Source organism: Elephas maximus, chromosome 17, assembly GCF_024166365.1.
Source record: "Elephas maximus indicus isolate mEleMax1 chromosome 17, mEleMax1 primary haplotype, whole genome shotgun sequence".
Lineage (NCBI taxonomy): Eukaryota > Metazoa > Chordata > Mammalia > Proboscidea > Elephantidae > Elephas > Elephas maximus.
Genome location: NC_064835.1, coordinates 74,954,652 through 74,977,396, shown reverse-complemented (window position 1 = coordinate 74,977,396; position 22,745 = coordinate 74,954,652). Strand labels below are relative to the sequence as shown.

The 22,745-nt window shown below is 43.3% G+C and overlaps 1 protein-coding gene and 1 long non-coding RNA gene across 2 annotated transcripts in view; one reads left to right on the top strand and one right to left on the bottom strand.

Moving 5' to 3' along the window:
• GAS6 (growth arrest specific 6) overlaps positions 1 to 18,173 on the top strand; it is a 77,570-nt gene extending 59,397 nt beyond the window's left edge. The window contains exons 11-15 of the mRNA XM_049856237.1: positions 6,810 to 6,974; positions 8,271 to 8,439; positions 13,396 to 13,568; positions 16,109 to 16,337; positions 17,568 to 18,173. Of these exons, the coding sequence (XP_049712194.1) occupies positions 6,810 to 6,974; positions 8,271 to 8,439; positions 13,396 to 13,568; positions 16,109 to 16,337; positions 17,568 to 17,722 (891 nt within the window). The 3' untranslated portion in view covers positions 17,723 to 18,173. The remainder of the gene's footprint in view (positions 1 to 6,809; positions 6,975 to 8,270; positions 8,440 to 13,395; positions 13,569 to 16,108; positions 16,338 to 17,567) is intronic.
• LOC126060163 (uncharacterized) lies at positions 1,650 to 13,402 on the bottom strand. Its single transcript, XR_007513556.1, has 2 exons — positions 13,312 to 13,402; positions 1,650 to 1,817 (listed from the first exon to the last, which is right to left on the bottom strand). It is a non-coding gene; the product is annotated as an uncharacterized LOC126060163 (long non-coding RNA).
• Positions 18,174 to 22,745: the final 4,572 nt, after the last annotated feature.

Genomic DNA, 22,745 nt, shown 5'->3' with positions numbered 1-22,745 from the left:
CTTCCAGCATCACAGCACGATGCAAACCACTACAGTTCAACAAACAGGCAGGTGGTGGGTAGGTAGGGTACATAGGTGTATTATTCATTCACAAGATCAGGCCAAACCATGAATTACTCTCAGCAGAATTACTTTATAAGGGTCCACAGGGAGAGCCACTTTACCACTCTGAGCTGGTTTCTTCATTTGCAGAATGACAATTAGAAAGGTCAAAGATAGCAACTCTATGATATGTAACACTATCATTTTCTGCCCCTTGCCCATGGCAGATATTGCTGAGCGATCATGGTGTGTGTCTTCCTGCTGAGCAGCGAACTGATACCTTTTTACCAGCCCTAGACTAGATAATCTCCAAGGTCCCTGGCAGCACAAATATCGCTAGGACCTTGCCCAGAAATAAGTTTAATCAAGGCAGAGTGCCATCAGTGCTTGCCCAGAGAGTACAGAAGAAGGGGAAGAGTCATCCTTATAAGAAGAAATCAGGGATGGTCTCATGAAGGAAAAAGCATTTGAAGTAGAGATGGGGGAAGGGTCTTTAATGTGGAGATGTGGCATTGTCCCTCAGTAGAGAAAGTGGCTTCTTTAGAAAATGACAGAAAAGGACTTAAAACATGAGGCATGGGGAGATAGTGAGAAAGACAGGTTAAGGCCCATTGTGAAGGCCTCTGAGAGCCACATTAAGGAGTTACTATTTACAAGAAACCCTAAGTGTAACAGAGGAGCTCTGCTGCGGTTTGGTTTGGAGGTCATAAAAAAACGACAGGGGTTTGCCAGCCCTCTGATGGACTACAGCCAGGCTTTGAGTCATCCACATGGCCATAAAAAAATATGAAACTCTAAAACTGGATTATGGTGATCCCAGATGCTAGTGCCCACAGGCACCTAGCAGAAGCAAATGAAAATAGTCTATGAAGGAAGATAACATAATTTTAGGCCTTAAATTATTTTTACACATAATTATTTCAAATGCAGTGATTCAATACACTATCAGAGACAACCAGGCACACAGAGAGAAGACGACATAGAGGAGAATCAGCAGAAATAACACAATGGAAACAAAACCTCAGAGAGTCCAGATATTGGAATTATTGGATACAGATGGTAAAACAACTGTGCTCAAGGAGAAAACTACACTTGAAAAAATTTTGGCAAGAAACTGGAAATTATTAAAAGTGAAAAGATAGATTTAAAAAAGAACCAGCCAGCAATTCTGTAACTGAAAAATATAAAACTGAAAGGAAGAACACAGTAAACAAATATAACAGCAGAAGTGAGAATTAGTACACTGGAGGATAGGTCAGAAGAAAGTATCTAGAATGAAGTATGGACTGACATAAGGAAAGAAAATACAGGAAAGCAGGTGAGACACAGTGATCTAGTAAAAAGGGGTAATATATGGTGAATTGGAGTCCCAGAAAGATAGGAGAGAATGAGGCAGAACTAGTAGTCAAGGAGATAATGACTGAGAATTTTCCAAATTGGTCAAAGACAAAAGTCTACAGATTTAGGAAACCAGATGAATATCCAGATGGATAAGTAAAAATAAGTCCATACCTAGGCAACTCATAATGAAACTCCAGATAACCAAAGACAAAAATGTGGTTGCAAGACTCAACAGACCAGTGGCAGTGGTTGTACCACTTTGTGAATATACTTAAAGATCCATTTAATTGTATATTTGAAAAATAAAACAAACTTAAAAAAAAAAAAAAGACTACCCTGGCAGTGGCTTTCCTCAGCATTGCAGAAGGACCCAGGACAGCCAGCAAAATAGCATCAGATGTGTTGTCAAGGGGAGTCTTCAAGAAATCCAGGATCTAGGTGTAAGAGAACAAGACCATATGAGTGGCAATGGGAGTCACAATTGGTTAAGAGCCCAGTTTTTTTTTTCTTGTAATAGCCCATTAGTGTGACTTCCTGTGGTCTTGGTAAGGGAACGCCCAGTTACAAGACTGTATTACACTCAAGGAAGACCAAAGCCATGGCTTCCCACTGACTATAATTCGCTCCTAGTCCTGTCAGTATTGTCTCCTAGCAACATTGCTGACATCCACCTTTATCAGGGTCCCAGGGCAACAATGACAAGAAGACAAATTAAAGGTCATGTCCCATACAGCAAAAAAAATTTTTTTAAAGACCTTTAACCACATATATTCAGCAAAAATAGCTTTTAAGAATGAAGGTAAAATGAAGACCTTTTCAGAAAAATAAAAACTGAGTGAGTCCATTATCAACACCAAATGAAAAACCAAACCTGTTGCCATCGAAACAATTCCTACTCATAGCAACCCTACAGAACAGGGTAGAACCCATAGGGTTTCCAAGGAATGGCTGGTGGATTCAAATGGCTGACCTTTTGGTTAGCAGCTGTAGTTCTTAACTACTGTGCCACTCCCCATCATCAATAGACATGCACTAAAGGAAATTTTAAAGCGCCTTCTTCAGGCCTTCTGAGATGAAAGCAGAAAAGAATAAAGAGAAATAAAAATGATAAATGTGTACATAAATATAATAAACAATAATAGTTTTAAGCTATAATACTTTTGTAGGGTTAAAAGGAAAATATATAAGTATATTGGATTTATAATATATCAAACAAAGTCAGGAAGATGTTAAATTTATTTATCGTTCTAAGGCCATTACATTGTCCAAGATGAGTGTAAAAGCCTCCATTAACATTAACATTAGGCTTTGATAAGCCAAAGATGCATGTTGTAATTTTCTAGGGTAACCACTAAAAGAACAGGAAAAAGAGTGTCTACTTCCAAACCTACAGAGGAAAAAAATAACAAAAATTACTAAATTCATCCAAAAGAAGGCAATAAAAGGAAAAAAAAAAAAAAAGGAACACAAAGCAGGTGGGATAAATAGGAAGAAGACTGTAAAAAGGTAGATTTAAACCCAAATACATCAAATTAAAAAACCAAACCCATTGCCATCAAATAGAATGATCTACTAAAAGACAAAGATTGTCAGACCATATTGAAAAGAAAAACTGTATGTTATTTGCAAGAGACATATCTCAAATATAAGGATAGAGAAAGGTTAAAATTAACAGATTTACCATGCAGGCACTGATCAACAGAAAGCTAGCGTAGGTGTATTAACATTGGACAAAATAGACTTCATGGGGAAAAGCCTTGCAAGAGATGGAGGATCACTTCTTAATAATAGTTCCGTTCACAAGGAAGATATAACGATTCTAAATTTGTATGTGCCTAGTAACATGGTCTAAAATAATATGAAGCAAATATTGATAGAACTACAAACAGAAAGGAAACCTGGTAGTGCAATGGTTAAGCACTCAGCTGCTAACCAGGTCAGCAGTTCAAACCCATCAGTGGTTCTGTGGGAGAAAAGACCTGGAGATCTGCTCCCCAAAAGATTACAGCCTAGGAAACCCTATGGACCAATTCTCTGTCCATAATTCTCTGTTGCTGTGAGTCAGAATTGAAAGCACACAGCAACAACACAGAAATCCACAATCATTGTGAGACACATTAATCCAGCCCTAGAGAAGGACATCATGCTTGGTAAAGTAGAGGGTCAGTGAAAAAGAGGAAGACCCTCAATGAGATGGACTGACACAGTGGCTGCAACAGTGGGTTCAAGCATAACAACGATTATAAGGATGGCACAAGACCGGGCAGTATCTGTCGTTCTGTTGTACACAGGTTTGCTATGAGACAGAACCAACTCAATGGCACCTAACAACAACAATATAGAGTAGATGGACAAAAGAAAGTCAATAATGAATAGAATATTTGAATAACTCAGTTAACAAAGTTGAACAAACTGGCATTTATACTACACAAAATGCGGCTAAACATTTGGCTGCAAACCAAAATGCTGGCAGTTTGAATCCACAAGCCGCTCCTTAGAAACCCTATGGGGCAGTTCTATGCTGTTCTATAGGGTCGCTATGAGTCGGAATCGACTAAACGACGGCAAAGGGTTTCGAGTTTTTGGACACAAACTAATTTCAGAACATATGTTCTTCTAGACATGCATGAAGTATTTTTAAAAAGTTGACTACAGTAAACTAGGCTAAAAGGCAAGTCTCAACAATTCAAAAATATTGGAATTATACAGAGTATGTATTCTGACCCAAATGAAATTAAGCTAGAAATCAACAAGATAGAAAATCCAATACGTTTAGCAACTAAGAAATACATTTCCAAATAATCCACTGTGCAAAGAATCACAATGGAAGTAAAGTAATTTGAATGAAATAATGAAAATATCACCTGTGAAAACTTACGGTATACGGACAGGACAGTGCTCAAAGGGAATGTATACAGGCAGCCCCTGCTGGGTCACATCCGACAACTCATACTTAAGACGGACTGCCATAAATCCTAGTATATTAAATTTTTGAGTTAAATGCAATGGTTCGCGCATATAACAACCCAGGTGGTTCAAATCCAGAATACATTAAGAACTACAAATCAATAAGAAAAAGACAACCCAATAGAAAATAGGTAAAAGAGTTAAACAGGTGAAATCTAAATGGCTAATAAATATATGAAAAGTTGCTGAACCACATTAGGAACAGAGAAATGCAAATTAAAATTAAACTGAGATACTAGGACACGCCCCCGAGAATGGCAGACATTAAAAAGCCTGCCAATACCAAGTGTTGGCGAGGATCTGGGCCCATTACAGGAACTCTCATACTTCTGGTAGAAGTTTGAATGGGTGCAACTGCTTTGGAAAACACGTTGGCATTATCTAGTAAAGTTGAAGAACAAACATACCCTATGCTCCAGCTTGTTTGTTGTTAGTTGCCGTCTGGTCAATTCTGACTCATGGCGGCCCCATGTGTGCAGCATAGAACTGTTTCATAGAGTTTTCAAGGCTGTGCCCTCTTGGAAGCAGATTACCAGGCCTGTCTTCCAGGGTGCCTCTGGATGGGTTCAAACAACCAACCTTTTGGCTAGTAGTTGAGCATTGAATTGTTTGCACCATCCAGAGACCTTACCATCAAGCTAGAATTAATTATGTATACCAGGATACATATAAAGAGTTGTTCGTAGCAATGTTATTATTGGCAGTAGCCCCAAACTGAAAAACCCTAATCTTATCAGCAGTAGCATGAGTAAGTTGTGATCGAGTCACACAATGGAATACTGTAAAGCAATAAAGATGAAACAATATGCAAAGACATGGATGAATCTCAAAAACAACAGTGTTGAGCAAAAGAAGCCAGACAACAGAATACACACTGAATGATTTCACTTACATTTGGTTCAAATGAAACAAAACTCAAATTGATTACTTAGGGATTTATATTTAGATGATAAAACTAAAAGAAAAAGCAAGCATTACGGTTACTCCTTAGCAGGGCAGGAGTTAGGGTTGAGAAAAGACACCCAGGAGGGCTTTAGGGGTGCTGACAGTTTCTATTTCTTGATCTGGGTGGGTTACATGAGTGTTTGCTTTATAGTGATCCATTGAGCTATTATTTATGTTTTATGTGCTTTTCTATGTGTGTGTTATATTTTCCAACAAAAGAAAAGCTTTGAGACATTATTCAGTTTGCTTTAGGGTTCAGCCTGGTTGATGGCTCATTGGTTAGTAGGTTCAAGTCCCATCCCAGATGGTCATGCATGTTGACAACGGATGGGCATTCTCCTTAATCCAAGGTCCTGCTGACTTGGATCTCTGCTTAGAATCAGAAGAAACTGAAAACATCTTGCTCAGAAAAGAGAGCGAGAGAACAAACGGCACACATCTTGTGTGTTCGCTTTACAGAAGACATTTGTTATATTAGTTTAAATCTGTATGGAGACCGTGCGTGAGGAAAACCACACTGCAGATACCCAGGCCTTGATTTTAACTTCTCTCTGAAGCTTTGTGCCTCCATCAGCCATTGGTTCATTCATTCTTGAAGAACCAGCAAAAGTGGCAATTGGAACTTTCTATAGAGTTGGCTTGTGCTGCAAATTGTTTTCTGTTGTACAGTAAAACCTGTGAAAGCCGGAACCTGTGTAAGGCAGAAGCCTGTCAGAGAAGGAAAACGCAAATATTTTCCACTAAATAGAGAGGAATAGGAAAGTGGTGACTGCAGCGTGGGTTATCTAATAGGCAAGGTAAGCACAGTGTTCATCTTGCTTACCAGATCATCTGTAGTGAACAATTTCACATTTTTTCACGATCAAAGATTCTGCATTTAAGTTTGACTGGTATCTGTCTCCCCAACCCCGCAGCACCTTTCTACACCATCAAAGCCTCTCTTGAAATTTACAATCCCTGATGGGGAGGATGACCCAGTAAGCAAGGTAAGCACGGGCTTACTTGTGCTTACTTAGTAATCTGTAGTGAACAATTTCACATCAAAGATACGGTGAAACCCATGTGAAGTTGTTCACTGCAGATGACCTGGCAAGCACAGCTTACCTTGCCTCTTGGGTAATCTGCCCCTGGGTGACTGCACCCTGCCAAAGGCAGAAAACTTGCAAGATGCAGAAAAACAAGGTAGTCCAGTCGAGTTCCGGCTCTCACAAGCGTCACTGCATTAGGCATGTTGGAGAGGTTTGCTCTTCTCTTCATTTGTTGACACTGTGTCTGCCTAGTTTCCAAAGCACTGACACGTCAGCTCCCAAGGTGATTTGACAGTGTGGTCAGGCCCCCTTCCTGCCCGGAGCTTGAAGGGTTGGCCTCAGGGGAGGAACTGGGAAGCCTTAGACTGGCCCTAGGTGGCATTGAGCACATGGTTTCCCTTGAGGTTAGGGTCCCTCTTCAGAAGTGTACTTCTGCCTTCCTGCCCAAGCAGAAGGCCCTCTTCTTATGGTGTTGGTTTTCCTCAGATTTCTGTGGAAGAGCTGGAGCGGAATCTAGTGATCAAAATCAACAAGGATGCTGTTATGAAAATAGCAGTGGCTGGGGATCTGTTTCAGCTGCACAGAGGATTGTATCATTTGAACCTTACAGTGGGAGGCATTCCCTTCAAAGATGAAGCCCTCGTTCAGCCTGTAAGTATTGTCATCAATCACTGGGGTAGGAACACAGCAAGCAGTGTGTTTGAGAACCTGGAATCTGTGTCAGGACAAGATTTAGCCATGAGCTGACATGTGTTTGGCGTGAAACAAGCTCGGCGAAGGACTTAGAGGAAGGCAAAAGTTACCTAGCGTTCAGCAACCAAAACTATATCATTAATTACATGAGCTACTTCTCACCATCTCTTTTTATGAGACTCAGGTTTTCATCTGAACAGGATAATAAAAATGTCTATTTTGCAGTGGGGATAAAATACAATGAAATTATTCTTTTAACTAAAAGAAAAATGAACTTTTTTGGACTATTCCTGAGAACATTTTGGGATGTTAACCTGCCAAGATTTCCATGGGGGAAAAAAAGCCCTAATAGGGAAGTTAGTTTTGGTAATTTTTCAACGTTCTGCCTTTTCTCACCCCTTCCCCACATCATATACCTTTCCATCTTCCCAGCATCCCGATGTAAATAAAGGGCTAGAATTCTTGATACTGTGGCTATCATTTGCACAGTAAATACAAGGAATAAAAGTCACAAGCAACTTTAGACACTGGATAGTGGGATTTTTAGTACTTCCTTCTCCTCAGAGAACGGTGAGGAGGAATATCCTACATACGTCCTCTAGGTCAGACCCATTGTTTCCAGACTTCAGTCTGTTAGTGACTTTGTACCTCTCATACCTTCTCACATTACAGATAAAGGCTGAGGTGACCTGATTTACTCAAAACCAGATAACAAGTGTGTGGCAGAGTTAGAACCGGCATCACAGCCCCTAGATTTCTATTTTCCATATGTGCATTAAACAAAATTACTTTTTAGGTGCCAGGTAAGCAATACGAGGCACAATGATTACGTAAAGTTCACCTCTCCTCACATCCATTCAGCTAGGTGGTTAGTGCTTCTCGTTTCTACTTGATAAACGAGAAGAGAAAATGCCGACAAAGAGGGTAGGCTTTGCATAATGTGATACACCCTCCTTAACATGCATGCTTGTTGCATGCGCTACACTTGGCATTCAGAGGTAGTCTGCAATAAATCATTTTATAAAGTGAAGAGCTGTTTTGTGGAAAAAAAAGTAACCACCACAAGTTGGATCTTTCCATTTTTGCAAAAGGAGATTTCCCCATGCCTCACTTGAGCTGGGGGCACTCTGTCCCTAGCATGATTGAGGACTCTGTTTATCTGTTCAAGGGTGTCACCAGTCATCTGGCGCCTTGTTATGATATCCAGAAGTGTATATGGCTCCCAGGAAGCTATTGGGATTTCTCTCTTTCCAGATAAACCCTCGCCTGGATGGTTGTGTGAGGAGTTGGAACTGGATGAATGGTGAAGACACCATCATCCAAGATACAGTAAAAGTGAACACTAAAATGCAGTGCTTCTCTGTGACGGAAAAAGGGTCATTCTACCCTGGCAATGGATTCGCCTTCTTCAGCCTCAATTATAGTAAGTGTTGGTTCTTTAGGTTGAGATAGTTATGGTTGCACTTTCAGGCAATTATACACTAAAAAACAAAACAAGAAAAACAACATACCTTCGATGACAGCATCGGGGTAAGTTGATGGCCGCAACAGATTTTGGGGGCAGCACACAGTGAAGGCAGAGGCTCCACCTCTCAAGACACTGGCTCATAGTCTCATTGAGTTTCAAATAAGCCAGTGACACAAAAAAAAGTGTGACCTTCAGAGAAGATAGCTAGCCATGCTGGTGGCTATGATGACCCAGGCTGGGTAGGATGTGAAAGCTTTAAGGAGGTACTTTGCAGAAAGTTGTGAGACAAGACGAGCTTAGGATTTTTCCAAGAGGGTTGAGAAGCTCTCAAAAATGTGTTTGACATTGCAGCCAATGATTCAAAGAGGAATAAATAGGAAGATAGCCTCTAAAAACAGCAGTGTAACAGCCAAAGGACCCCAGTGAGCTCAAGTTGAAAGAGAAAAGGAAGGGGTTGGCGGCATCTAACCAGGGATGAATATAAGCAGGTACACAATACTGTCAGGGAGCCTAAAGTTTCCAAAAGGAGAGAGGCTTATCCAAACAAGGCAATAAAAGAGCTTTTCTTTTGTACCTAGAGGGGGAAAAAAAAAAAAAGGAACATGACTTCTTGAAGTGGGTGGCATAATACCAACATGTAACAGAAAGTGGGAGATGGGACAGATTAGAGGAGAGGCAGGTGTCAGGTAGGGTGGAGGAATCCTAAGATCCGTTGTTGCTGTTAGTTGCTGTTGAGTCAATTCGGACTCATGGCGACCCCATGTGTGCAGAGTAGAACTCCTCCATAGGGTTTTCAAGGCTGTGACCTTGCGGAAGGAGAGCACCAGGCCTGTCCTCCAGGCACCGCTGGGTGGTATCAAACCACTAACCTTTCGGCTAGTAGTCAAGTGTTTCATCATTTGTGCCATCTGGGGACTCCTAAGATCTGTTAGGGACACAAGCTGAGATGTCTGTTGGACCTCAGGTGGCGATGTTGAAGGATTGGGCCTAAGGCAGGATTGGGAATTGTCATCATTGAGGTGGACGCTAAAATCAATGGCCTGGATGAAATGACTTAGGAAGTGAAAGTAGGCGGAGAGAAGGCAGAGAAGCAAGCTCACAGGCCTCCCCGCCCCGCCCCCGGCCCAGCTTTTATAAAACAGAGCTCTTCATTTCTTAAAACAAAAACAAACAAAAAATACAACTATTTCTTTTATTACCAAACTGATGAAAATTTACAGTAAAAACACAATCCCAATATGCTGATAAAATGAGCCACTTAACCATAAACTTGACATGCCTTGACACCCCAAATCATGGCAAGTTACCAGCTGTCCAATGATAGAAACAAACACTCTTCCGAGAAATATCTGTACGAATAATTCAAATTAGGGGTAGAAGGTTAAGCAGTTCATATTGTTTGACTTTGGACACACGTGATTTTCTGTGATGTTCTTAGACAGGTTTTAAAATTAACTGTTATTTCTTGAGCACACATCAGTTGTTGCCCTTCATTTCAATCACTGGGTGCATATACATGAGTGGCTTTTGACTTTGAGAATCTTAGGAAGGCCATGTGTCCTGCCCCAGGAAAACAGACATGTATAGAATTTTTCAGACTATCTTAGCAGGTTCACAAGGCTCCTCAAGTTTGCCCTTGGGCCCCAGGTTAGGAACCCCTTTATTACACATGCCTCCATAGTTATAACACGTGTCTTGTATTTCTCAGGCTTTCTGCTTGATATCTTGGTCTAGGTAGGTTCTGTAGTAACTTCTCCTTCTCCCCTTACCATCACCCCTCTCCTGCTCAGTCTCCTGGTTATTGCTGCAATGGCCACCTCCCCTGGGGTCTTTTTTTTTTTTTTTTCAGGTTTTATATTTGGTAAAAATATGCATAATAAAACATATACCCGTTCAACAATTTTTACATGTAGAGTTCATTGACAATAGTTACATGCTTCACTTTGTGTCACCATTCTCACTATTTCTGCCCATGTTGTTTCACCGCCCTTAACTTAGACTCTCTGCCCCTTAAAATTCTTGTCTGTGTTTTAGAGTTAATGTTGCTCATATGGAGCTCTGGTGGCCTAGTGGTTAAGAGCTCAGCTGCTAACGAAAATGTCGGCAGTTAAATCCACAGTTGCTTCTTAGAAACTCTATAGCGCAGTTCTACTCTGTCCTATAGGGTCGCTATGAGTCAAAATCGACTCAACGGCACCTAACAACAACATTGCCGATTTAATGGGCTGAAATATAGCAAGGATCATGAGGACGGCTCAGGACTGGGCAATGTTTCGTTCTGTTGTACACAGAGTTGCTATGAGTTGGAACTGACTTGATGGCACCTAACAACAACAAACATTTGCCCATTTAATCTCCTATATTTATTTCTTTAAAAGAGAGTAATGCTGAAGGTGAACGTTCTTTATTAAATGAGCTAAATTGTTTAGTTTAAAGATGACTTCATGGACTAGGCTTAAAAGTTGTTTCCAGGCAACAGACTCAGGGGTTCCTCCAGTGTCAATATATCCAGTATTTTTATGACTCTACCCTCCCGGTCCCCACATTCCCATCCTGCATGAGTCTCACCAGGGTGCCTTTGGCCCCTTCTCCCTAAACTCCAAGCCCTTTATGGTTGAACAACCAGACTCTTCCTTCTCCCCTGCTCATCAGCCCAGAAGGGTAGGCAGCCAACACCCTTCTTTAGACCTCCTCTCTCAACATGTGTCACCTCAAGAATCCAATTTAACTCCCAAGTTTAAGGAAGACCCAATCCAGACCACAGTCAATGGAATCAGCCTTTCTGACATTAGCAAGACAGACAAGTCCTCTTGAGACTTCATATTGTCATTTTTTTCTCCTTTGTATCTTTGCTTTAATTGTCAAAAATATTACCCTATCGTTAAAGGTATTTTTAAGAAAAGAACCATTCACTCTTAATTCTACCACCAGATAACAATAAATGCATTATTCCATATTCTTTTAGTCTTTGTTTTTATATATACGAATCTGGGACATCATTATAATCATGTTTAATATAAAATCATGCAATAGAAAATGTTGAATTTTTTCATATAATATACATAAACATTTTTCATTTTGTAATATATACATCACATATATAATTTATAATGACTGCAGATGCACCCTGAACTATGACATCATAATTACAGATCACTTTTGCTATACGGTTTTCATCTGTAAGTTCTATGAAAGCTAAGGCCACATGGTACTTGCATCTCTGCATTTTTTATAAATTTTAAACAATACTATTCATGTGCGTTTTATAATACGGAAAAGATTCGTCAGGCACTGGTGTGGTACCCGTTTCCTCTGCAGCAGTTCAAAATGGGTTTAGACTCACTATATTTCACAGCCTGAGAAGTCCTTAGAGTGAGGCAGGGAGGCGGATGGTAGAATTTCACCATTTTGTATCCAAGTTAAGTTGAGGCATGCTGCTTAAGGTCAGCTCAGTCTCCTACCAATAGATTCTGGTGCCTTAAAGACACTTCTCTATAATTAGTCCTTATGCCTAAATACCCTGGGAGGGGTGTAACTAACGTACTAAAGAACACTCTTATTTCTTCCTTCACACATAAAGGGAAAACTTTGGCAACAGAAGAGAATGCTGTATTTTGTTGTTGTTGTTACTTTTCCAAGACTACGTGCATTCACATCAATAAACAATGAGAATGGACAACACTGGATGCCATTTAGGGATGGGGAGACACACAGAATATTCGAGGTGCTCACAGTCCAGCAGAGAAGTAGGAAGAGAAAGTTGTAATTCATCCCGAACATTAACCCCAGCCCAGTGCATCTGAGCTTGAATCTATGGAAACATTGATTCAGTGTCATTTTCCCTAAACACAACTCCTCTGATTAGGACTCTGATGTTCTCAGTGAGATAAACCCAAAAAACCAAACCTACTGCCGTCGAGTCTTTTCCGACTCATAGCGACTAAATAGAAACACTTAAAAGCCAAGAGGGTGAAGGTTCGCTCCTGGATTGTTTTTTTTTTTTTTAATCAGCAGATGATTTAAATGTGGAAAAGAAATGTAGAGTGGTGTTTGTCCTCGGGGAACCAGAATCCAGCCCTTGTCAAAATATATTTCTTGGAACTACTTGTGTAAGGTAGATGGATGGATGGGTGGGTGGGTGAGTAGACGGATGGATAGATAGATGGATAGACAGATATTGCATCTGAATAAAAAGTAACCCCACTGAGACATTAGAATGGTGAAAAAAATTGCAACTCAAAGTATAAAATTGTATATGGTCTACTTGGAATAACTCTAATTACAGCTTCCATTTCATTGTATTTTAAACTCTTCCAAGTACTTTCAAACTTGCAAAATTGTCTAAAAGTCATAGGGAAGATTCAGTGTTCATGAAAAAAATGGGATTGTGAATTAAGGATTGTAAATTTTCAACAAGCTATGTCATTGAGTTCTTATAGTAAGAGAGACCAATAGGAAGGTGGACAGGCCCCATGGTCACAGTCCCCTAGCCTGCCCCCTGTGGGGCCAGCAGGTCTGTGAGGTCTAGAGGTCACCTAAAGGAGCATTTGGAAGTGGAGGGAGCTGGTATGACCAGGGAGGAGGCAACTATCCCTTCGCTTCCCCGGTGCCCTTCGCACTATGAGCTAGAATGTGAATCAAATGCTGGAGTTTTTCTGTTATCTCCCAGATATAGGGCTGCTTGCTGAAATAGCTGATGGGTTTTATGAAACTCTACATTGAGTTATCTGTGCCAGAAAGGGGCATTGCTGTTTTCCATTTGCTTTATCCAGCCATGTCCAGCGTTCCTCACTGCCCAGTAGAAGGTGTTGGGAGCTGTTTACTCACAGTCTTCCTGTCCTCCTGGCAGAGTCAATCACGGCTGCCTTTCCCCCATTTGTATCATCTTGTAATGTGCTGCCTTCTTCGCAGTGCGAACATCACTGGACGTTGGAATGGAAACAACCTGGGAAATAGAAGTCATTGCTCGGATCCGCCCCGCCACAGACACTGGGGTACTGCTGGCGCTGGTGGCAGAGAACCACACCATTCCCCTCTCTCTGGCCCTCGTTGACTACCACTCCACAAAGAAGCTCAAAAAACAGGTATGACTAGCTCCCTCTACCACCGAGCACTGAGTTACTGAAACCTCTAGCATCAGAGCAAATCACTATGTGGCTTTTCTACCCACAAGGATCACAAGCTCCAGAACTTTGGGTCAAGTTACCCAATCTTGCCCCTGCCTCTGCAAATCTGATTCCAACCTATAAAGACCAAACAGTTAAGCATTCAGCTACTAACTGAATGGTTGGCGGTTTGAACCCACCCAGAGCCACCTTGAAAGAAAGAAGACATGGTCATCTGCTTCCCAAAGATCACAGCCTAGAAAATCCTGTGGAGCAGTTTTCTGCACACATGGCGTCTCCATGAGTTGAAATTGACTCCACAACGACCGGTTTGGTTTCTTTCTGTATTTTAAAGTCTCTGACCAGAGGTTTAACGCAGGATGCCCTTGGCTTTGGGGGGATATTGTTGACGTGAGATCAACTCAACACAATTGCAAGTCAAAGCCGTTGCTGCAGAGGTAGCAGGTGGTACTCGACCAGGGGTCTGCAACCAGCAACCTGAGAGCGAAAGTTGGGCCACAGATGCCATGTGGTATTTTCTTGGCCTACACCCTGTTGGAAACCCTGGTGGTGTAGTGGTTAAGTGCTACGGCTGCTAACCAAAGGGTCTGCAGTTCGAATCCACCAGGCACTCCTTGGAAACGCTATGGGGCAGTTCTGCTCTGTCCTATAGGGTCATTATGAGTTGGAATCGACTCGACAGCACTGGGTTTGATTTTGGTTGGTGACACCCTGTTGGCCAGCACAGTGGTTTAGAACAGTTTGAATTAGTTACTAATATTTAAAAGTCAGGTGATTTCACAAACAAATCCAAATTTCTGGTTTCTCTTGGACCGTGTCCTCTAATGGCATCATTCTCTCATGGTGACACCAGGCAGTGCTGAGTGCAGCCGCCCCCTTCAGACACAGCCTACTCTTTCCACTTTACCACCGTCCCCACCACTCCTGATCATGCACCTGACACTAAGTCAGTCTATTATCTCACCGTCGTACAGGCAGGCCCCAGGTTACCGACATCTGACCGGTGGAGAAGTCCTACTTGCCCTTTAATGTTATGTAAATTTGCCCTTACTTTGAAAGGGCTGAACCTGTCCCTACTCGCAACAAATTCTTCATCGCGGTCACCTTCATTGGCTGCATATACAGCTTCTAAATCATTGAAAAAGCTTTTAGTCTTTTCTTACACTAAAAACAAACGAACAAAAAAAACCAAATCCATTGCCATCGATTCCGACTCATAGTGACCCTGTGGGACAGAGTAGAACTTCCCCATAGCGTTTCTAAGGAGCACCTGGTGGATTCGAACTGCTGACCTTTTGGTTAGCAGCCATAGCACTTAACCACTACGCCACCAGGGTTTCCTTCTTGCATTAAACTGAGGCTAAATAAGAACCGTGTGCACCTGTTCCCACTTACCTATTAATTATTCAACTTAAAGACACAGTTCGGAACGGATCTTGTTCTAACCGTGGGACTGCCTTGCTTGCCCTTTTTTCCTCATAGAAGAATTAAAAGGAAGTTGGATTCTCTTGCCTCTGCCAAAAGTTAACTTAGGGGGTACGTGTTCACCAAATCTGCTTGATTTGTTGACACCACCTGCTTACCTTCGGAGACAATTGAATTCTTCTGGGTACCTGGACTAGACAGTAACAGGTTTGGTTGACACATTCATTAATCACCAAAGAGGTGAGACCCATGCACTCTCTAGGAATGTTTTTCAAACCCAAAGACCTAGCATTTGAAGTAAACAGACAAGAGTTGTTAAATAGCAATGGTGACAACTTCCCCTGGGTGGAGAAAGTGAAGGGGAAGATGGATGGGCCTGCAAGGATTTTATCAACAAGATGTCTTTCCACCCAGTGTGAATACCCACTAGAGGTTGGCGGCGGCCCCGGGCTGCTTCCTTTGTGTTTTACTGCCAGCCAACACACCATTACTGCTTGATTTCAGCAGCTTCTTGTGGCAAGATTCATATGGAAACCAAAGCAGTGTACTGTGTTCCCCGTCATGCAAACACCAGTAATAGCCTTTAGTTACTTTCAATTCAGATGTGTACATTTGTGTGGGCAGCTAGAATGTATGATTTTGATCACTCCTGACTCGTGGCCCTAAGATGGCATTCCTTTTTGTGCTCATTCAGTATCAGAGTTGGAAAGAACCATGGACTCTTTCCAGTCAGTCTCCTCATTTTGCACTTATAGAAACTGAGTCCCAGGGAGGTGAAACGACTTACCCATAGTCAACAAACTGCAGGACGGAGACTAGAACCCAGGTCTCCTAAGTCCCACACATACATGCAGGGCTGCAAGAAATATCACAACCAAGGTAAGTATGTAGCTTGTAAGAAACAGGAAGGCTCTTCAGACACGAATTTTTAACCCAAAGTACAAGATATCCCTCCATGCAGTTTGCAGTGGTTCACGTGTAAGAGTGATGGCTTTGTGACATGGCTCACAGACAGCCTCTCTGGTACCTTCCCTTATTCCCTGTGTACTAAAATTTGCTTCTTGCCCCTTCAGCTGGTCATCCTGGCTGTCGAAAATGTCGCCCTGTCCCTGATGGAAATCAAGGTCTGCGACAGTCAGGAGCATGTAGTGATGGTCTCTGTGAAGGATGGGGAGGCAACCCTGGTGGTCGATGGCACCAAGGGTCAAAGTGAAGTGAGCCCTGCCCAGCTGCAGGAGAGGCTGGCTGTCCTCAAGAGGCACCTGCAGGACTCTGTGCACACGTTCGTGGGGGGACTCCCAGGTAGGGCTCTTGCAGCTGCCTGTTCTGGAGGTGGGTGGGACTGGCTGTGGCATGTCCCTGCCCCATTCGTTCTAACCACTGCTAGCTTGTTTGCTCTATATCAACCTTGGGCAAAAGTTGGCATTTCTAATAGTAGCTATTGAAATGGATTATATTTTTTTAAGGGGAAGCGAAAACACAGGTATGTTCATCAGCTAACGATTGTGACACCTCAGTGTTTATCAGCAGGGAACTCAATTGAAGCTGAGAAAATAAATTATTGGGACAATAATTAGCTTGAGTCAAATCCTCACCTTCCCTTGCCTCTTCAAGGAGTATCCATCTGAAAATGCCCACCAGTCATTTTGAACTGGGCCAAGGCACAGTAGACAAAGCCGTAGTTCAACAGAGGCTGGGCAGGCCTCAGGTGAGGCAGGGTCCAGTTATTGAGCCAGGGGCCAGGCCTCATCCTTCCCGGGTCCTGCAGGTTGTTCCTGCTGCTGTGAGCAGCTTACAGGGTAACACCCAGCCTCTCTTACACCTAGCAGAGATGGCAGAAAAGCCCGGGGTGCTGCTGGCTTACCAAGAACCAAGGGGCGGAACTTTTAATTAAATGAAGAATGTGCTTGTCCATGGCCTTGAGCCAACTGATTAGGGTAAAATGGGTGAAAGCAGATTACAGCCAGGTGCTTACATAAGTCCTGGTTTCCTCCCACTGGTCAGCACAGGTCTCTACTTGTGGCAAGTGGCGGATGGCTGGGAATTTCTGGCTTGGCTACCAGACACAAACTTCATTTAATTTTAATAAACAAAGCTTTGTAGAGGATGAGAGCGAGCTGGGACACCCTGCAGCATGAATGACTCATGTTGTGCCAATAATAAGATAATATTTATTTAATTGATTTGACTATCTGGGTGTACTTCCTAGGGGGGAGAAAAGGAGGGTGGCTTGCCAAAAGCTGGGCTGGCAAGTGTTTGATGCTTGCTTGCCAGGATACTTAGCCAAACCAGGCAAAGTGATATTCTAGATGGAAAGGAAATCAATGCCACTTGAAGACACATGTCAGGGACTGAGAAGGAACCAAAGATTGGCAGTGAGCATTACAATGGAGAGGATACAAAAAGGGAGACCAGCAGAGGAGAAAACTGAACGTTGCCTGTTGGAAATAATCAAAGGGGCGTGGGGCCACGTTCCTTCCAGACGGCACGGGCTGTTAAAGATGGTTTTTTGTTCTTTCCCCATTGACCCAGATGTTCCCATGACTTCAGCGCCAGTCACGGCATTCTACCACGGCTGCATGACTCTGGAGGTCAACAAGGAGGCTCTGGACTTAGACGAAGCCGAGTACAAACACAGCGACATTACGTCACACTCTTGCCCTCCGATTGAGCACCCCGAGCCATAGACTCCGAGGCTACCGGGCACACGTTTAATAAGAAGAAACTTGCCATGCTTTTATTTTCAGAACAACAACAACAAAAAGAAAACAGGGAAGATAGAAATTATTCCAACTCCCCTGTGCTGTGTGTATAGTTTCTTTAAAAACACTGAAGAAGGTAGGAACTGCTGATCGTCACAAGTTGAGTTTATCGTTGAAATATCTGTTTGCCTTGTAATATAGTTGTAAATAGTTGAGAAGACTAATATTAATGATCTGAAACCACACACTTACACTCCCAACTGTGCCGAAGTCAGAGCGAACCTGTACAAAGGGAACCAGAGCTTGGAAGACGGGAGACTGATTACATATCAAAGTAGACTTGAAGAAAATAATTCTTGCTTATTTTTATTACCAAATGCTTCTTTCTGATTTAAGAAATATGGGAAAATAAAGTATTTGCAGAAAACTTTTTAACTCTGTGTTGGCAATTAATCATATTTGTGTGTGTGTGTATTGTTTTGAGTAGTTAACAGCTTTCAGGGCCAAAGGACATTGAAGGCAGAGCCGAAGTACATGTTTCTGTAGCTGAAGGATATCTTTGTGTTTCAGTTCTTAGCAGCACTAAGAAGTCTGTCCTTTTTCTCCCACTTGCCGGGACTGTGTCCTAATGCTGAGTGCTGAGTTACACAGGTTTTGGGGTGACCCTGGTCGTGGCTGTCTGCTTTGTGGGGAGCTGTGTTTCTGACCCCTGTGGTGGTGATAGCAAGACTGCAGTCAGATGGACCTGGTTTGACAAGCAGCTGTAGCTGATGAGCTGTGCAACCTCGAGTGACACTAAGGTTCCGTTTACTCACTTTGTAAATGGAGATAAACACCTACTGTATGCAATCAGAAATGTACTGTGCCCTTTTTGAAACTTCATGGGCCAGATACTGCATTGGGAAAACTAAGATGAGGAAGACACAAGCCCTCGACATACTTCTGATGGGCGGGAGTTTGTTGTTGTTGTTAGGTGTCATCGAGTCAATTTCTATTTCATAGTGACCCCATGTAACAGAGCAGAACTGCCCCATAGCGTTTTGCACGCTGTAATCTTTCTCTTGCGGTGCCACTGAGTAAATTCGAACTGCTCACCTTTCAGTGAGCAGCTAAGCGCTTAACCACTGTGCCACCAGGGCTCCTTTAATCATTGGTTAGCCTCTCTAAATGGCTAACTGTCTAGGCAACTTTCAGCAGAATTCATCAAATTTTTCTCTATTCCTACCCCCACCTTTTAACTTAAAACCAAAAGACCAAACCCATTGCCATTGAGTTGATTCTGACTCATGGCGGTCTCATGTGTTACAGAGTAGAACTGCTCCATAGGGTTGTCTTGGCTGTAATTTTTACAGAAGTTTAGGACATGGAAATACTAGACTGTCCCAGTGACCTCTGAGAACACAGAGGAGTGCCTCTAGGCCAGCCCAAGATCATGCTTCAAGGTGTTGTGAACCACTGGGAGGTTAAATAAAATAATTCAGGGTCAGCGCCTGGCACACAGATGCTTGATCCTAATTTCCCTTCTCCCTCCTGGACAAGTCCATTCACTTCTTGGCCTAACATTTTCTCTATTTAAAAAGAAAAATGGAGCGCTAACCAAAAGGTTGGCGATTCAGACCTACCCAGAGGCACCTCCGAAGAAAGGCCTGGAGATCTGCTTGTGAAAGGCCACAGCCAGGAAAACCCTACAGAGCAGTTCTACTGGGCACATAGGGTGTTGCCATGAGTCAGAATCAATTTGATGGCAACTGGTTTGTTTGGTGGGGTTTTTTTGTTTTGTTTTTTGTTTGGTTTAAAAAGAGAAACACTCTTTTCTCTATTTCAGAAGGCTGTTAGAGCTGAAATGGCATTAATCTAATGTAGAATACAGACACAATTAGGAAAACCTGGTTTCTACTCTTAGCTTTCCCACCGGGCAAGTTTTACTTTCAAAGCCTCAGTTTTCTCATCTGCAAATGAGGGGGTTGGAATAGATGATTACTTAATGCTCTTTAACCCCAACAGGCTGTAACTGCCCAAAGAAAGGATCAAGATGGTGATAACAAAACCACTGTAAGCCAGTCATGTTAAACTTCTGTTTGGAAATAAACTCCTTCACTGCGTCCTAGGAACCCGTTCCTTAGAGGGTCAACAAGAACCACATACAAATGACCGAAATTACAAAAGGGTCTTTGAGCAGAAGCAGCTTCTTTTACTTGGTCCCAAGGGAAAGACTAATGGTTTGAAGCTACAAGAAGATATTTGAGTTCAGTGCAAAGACTGTCCAGAGAGAGAACGCCTGGCCTGACTGGCTGGTGCACCCACAGCTGGAATAATCTAGGTGGAGGCTGAGCAGTCACTTGGTAGGTCCTAGGGAAGATTCTGGCATCTTGTGGGAGTTGGACTAGATGAATGAAGATCTCCTTCAAGACCGAGACTCTATTTTTTCCTTTTTTTTTTATTTATACCAACCCAAAACATGTTCTGAGGAAGTCTGCAAGGTTATGGCTTTGTTTACTTCGCAAACAGCAGTAAAGTAGCCTACATTGTTGTTGCTAGGTGCTGTCGAGTCAGTTTTGACTCATAGCGACCTTATGTACAACAGAACGAAACACTGCCTAGTCCTGTGCCATCCTCACAATCATTACTGTGTGAGCCCATTGTTGCGGCCACTGAAGTAGCCCACAGCCCCCGCCATTTCACTAAAAAAGTTAGGGCATTAATTCCTATAAGCTGCATCAACAAAGAGCAGAATTGGGCAATCTGAGTTACGGTAGAAGTCATAACATGGCCCAGAGATAAGCAGGATGGAGAAAGAGGGACAGAAGGCCCTAAAGAACCCATTTACTAGCTAAATAGTACATAAAAAACTAATTTGGCTGAAGCTAAGACAAAAAGGAAGAGAAAACCCTTCCACATATCTAGGAAGGAGATTATTGGCTGTGAGGAATACCATTAAAGCCCCCTGGGATTCACAAAGTGGTATAAATCCTGAATGGGCCCCAGGCGCCTAGAGCCAGGCTGAAAAAAAAAAAAAAAAAGCCAGGCTGAAGGAATCAAAAATTCCTTCTCAACCTCATGTTCCCGGCATACCTTCAGATAGCTTGTTAGCGGCTGTCCAGTAGGCATCCAACTCATGGAGGCCCCGACTCATCGTGGCTCCACGCAGGCTGCTGTCCAGTAGGCGTCCAACTCGTGGAGGCCCCGACTCATGGTGGCTCCACGCAGGCTGCTGTCCAGTAGGCGTCCAACTCGTGGAGGCCCCGACTCATGGTGGCTCCACGCAGGCTGCTGTCCAGTAGGCGTCCAACTCGTGGAGGCCCCGACTCATGGTGGCTCCATGCAGGCTGCTGTCCAGTAGGCATCCAACTCATGGAGGCCCCGACTCATGGTGGCTCCACGCAGAAAGGAACGAAACGCTGCTTGGTCCTGCACCAGCCCCGTGATTGGCTGCAGACTGGACAGTTGTGATCTACAAGGTTGTCACTGGCTAATTTTTGGAAGTAGGTCACCAGGCCTTTCTTCCTGGCCCATCTTAGTCTAGAAGTTCTGCTGAAACCTGTTCAGCATCATAGCAACATGCAAGCCTCCACTGACAGATGGGTGGTGGCTGTGTATGAGGTGTATTGACCAGGAATCGAACCCAGGTCTCAGGCATGGAAAGTGAGAATTGTACCACTGAATCACCACTGCCCCCTCTAGGCTATACTTAGGAGTTGGCAATCATGGAAACCAATCAAGAGGGACCAAAGGTACAAGCACGGCATGCCTAAGGACACGCAGTGTTGGCAGAGTTGCCACTCAAACCTAAGACCCCTAGCGTCCCAGCAGAGCACTGTCCACCCTGCTGGCCAGGAAGGAGTAGCCTGAACTAGCCACATCTGGAGTCTCCACTCCCTAGCAGTCACCATGGGTTCTTGGCATACTTGCCCCTGTGCCCTTGGGGCTCTCATTGACCTGAATTTACTTTTTCTGTTCTTCGGGTCATGTCATCCATCCGACCACGTGTCTGTACCACCTAGGGCACTACCTCCACCCAGCCCCATCACCTTCTGGGGGCATGACACAGCTTGCTGGGGCTTTGCTACGTGCCTTCCTTTGTGTTTGTTCTTTTTAAAGTTTTGGCACCACCTTAGTAGAAGCTCTGTTGACTCAGGACTTGAGAAAAGTAGTCTAAGAGGTTCTTCAAGTAATTTTCCAAATTGGCATCATGAAAAACGAGGTGAGCAAATGAAAGTCGCTGGCCTCTTGTAGCAAATATTCAGTAAATCCCTGAGCTGCTCACGACCATGTCTTTATAAATATCACCTTTAACCAATGTCCCTATGTTGCTGTGTGCCATCAAGTCGATTCTGACTCATAGCAATCCTATAGGACACAGTAGAACTGCCCCACAGGGTTTTCTAGGCTGTAATCTTTTATGGGAGCAGATCACCAGGTCTTTTCTCCGGTGGAGAGGCTGGTGGGTTGGAACTGCCAACCTTGCGGTTAGCAGCTGAGCACTTTAACCATTGTACCACCAGGGTTCCTTAATGTCCCTATAGTGGCCATGGTTGTTTTTCACCCAGTTGCTTCTAATAGCAGCACTGTGGCTTTTCCTCAAGGACAACACCCTTTCCCTAATCTAGGCCCATGACCAGGGTAGATATGTGGTTCAGGATCACACCAGTAAGTGAATCCCAAACACAGGCCCACTGTACCTGGTTCTGGGATGGACAGGTTGGTCTGGGGAGGGTCAGGCCTACCTGGAGAGGAGAAACTCTCTCTTCCCACTGGCCTTGGAACTGCAAGGACATACGCTTCAAGCTGTCCATCTATTGGGGTAAGAGAACCCATCCAAGGTAGCTCTAGTTACTAGGGACTTGGGTGTGATCAGGAGAACGCTAAGGCGTGGACGCCATTTACTCACTAAACTGGAGATCTAACCCAGACCACAGTGGGGCTCCCTCCCCAGAGCCAGCTGAGCACAGTCTCCTGAGAAGCATGAGAAGTGCAGTTCCTCCAGTGATCTCTAGGGGGTGAAGAACCC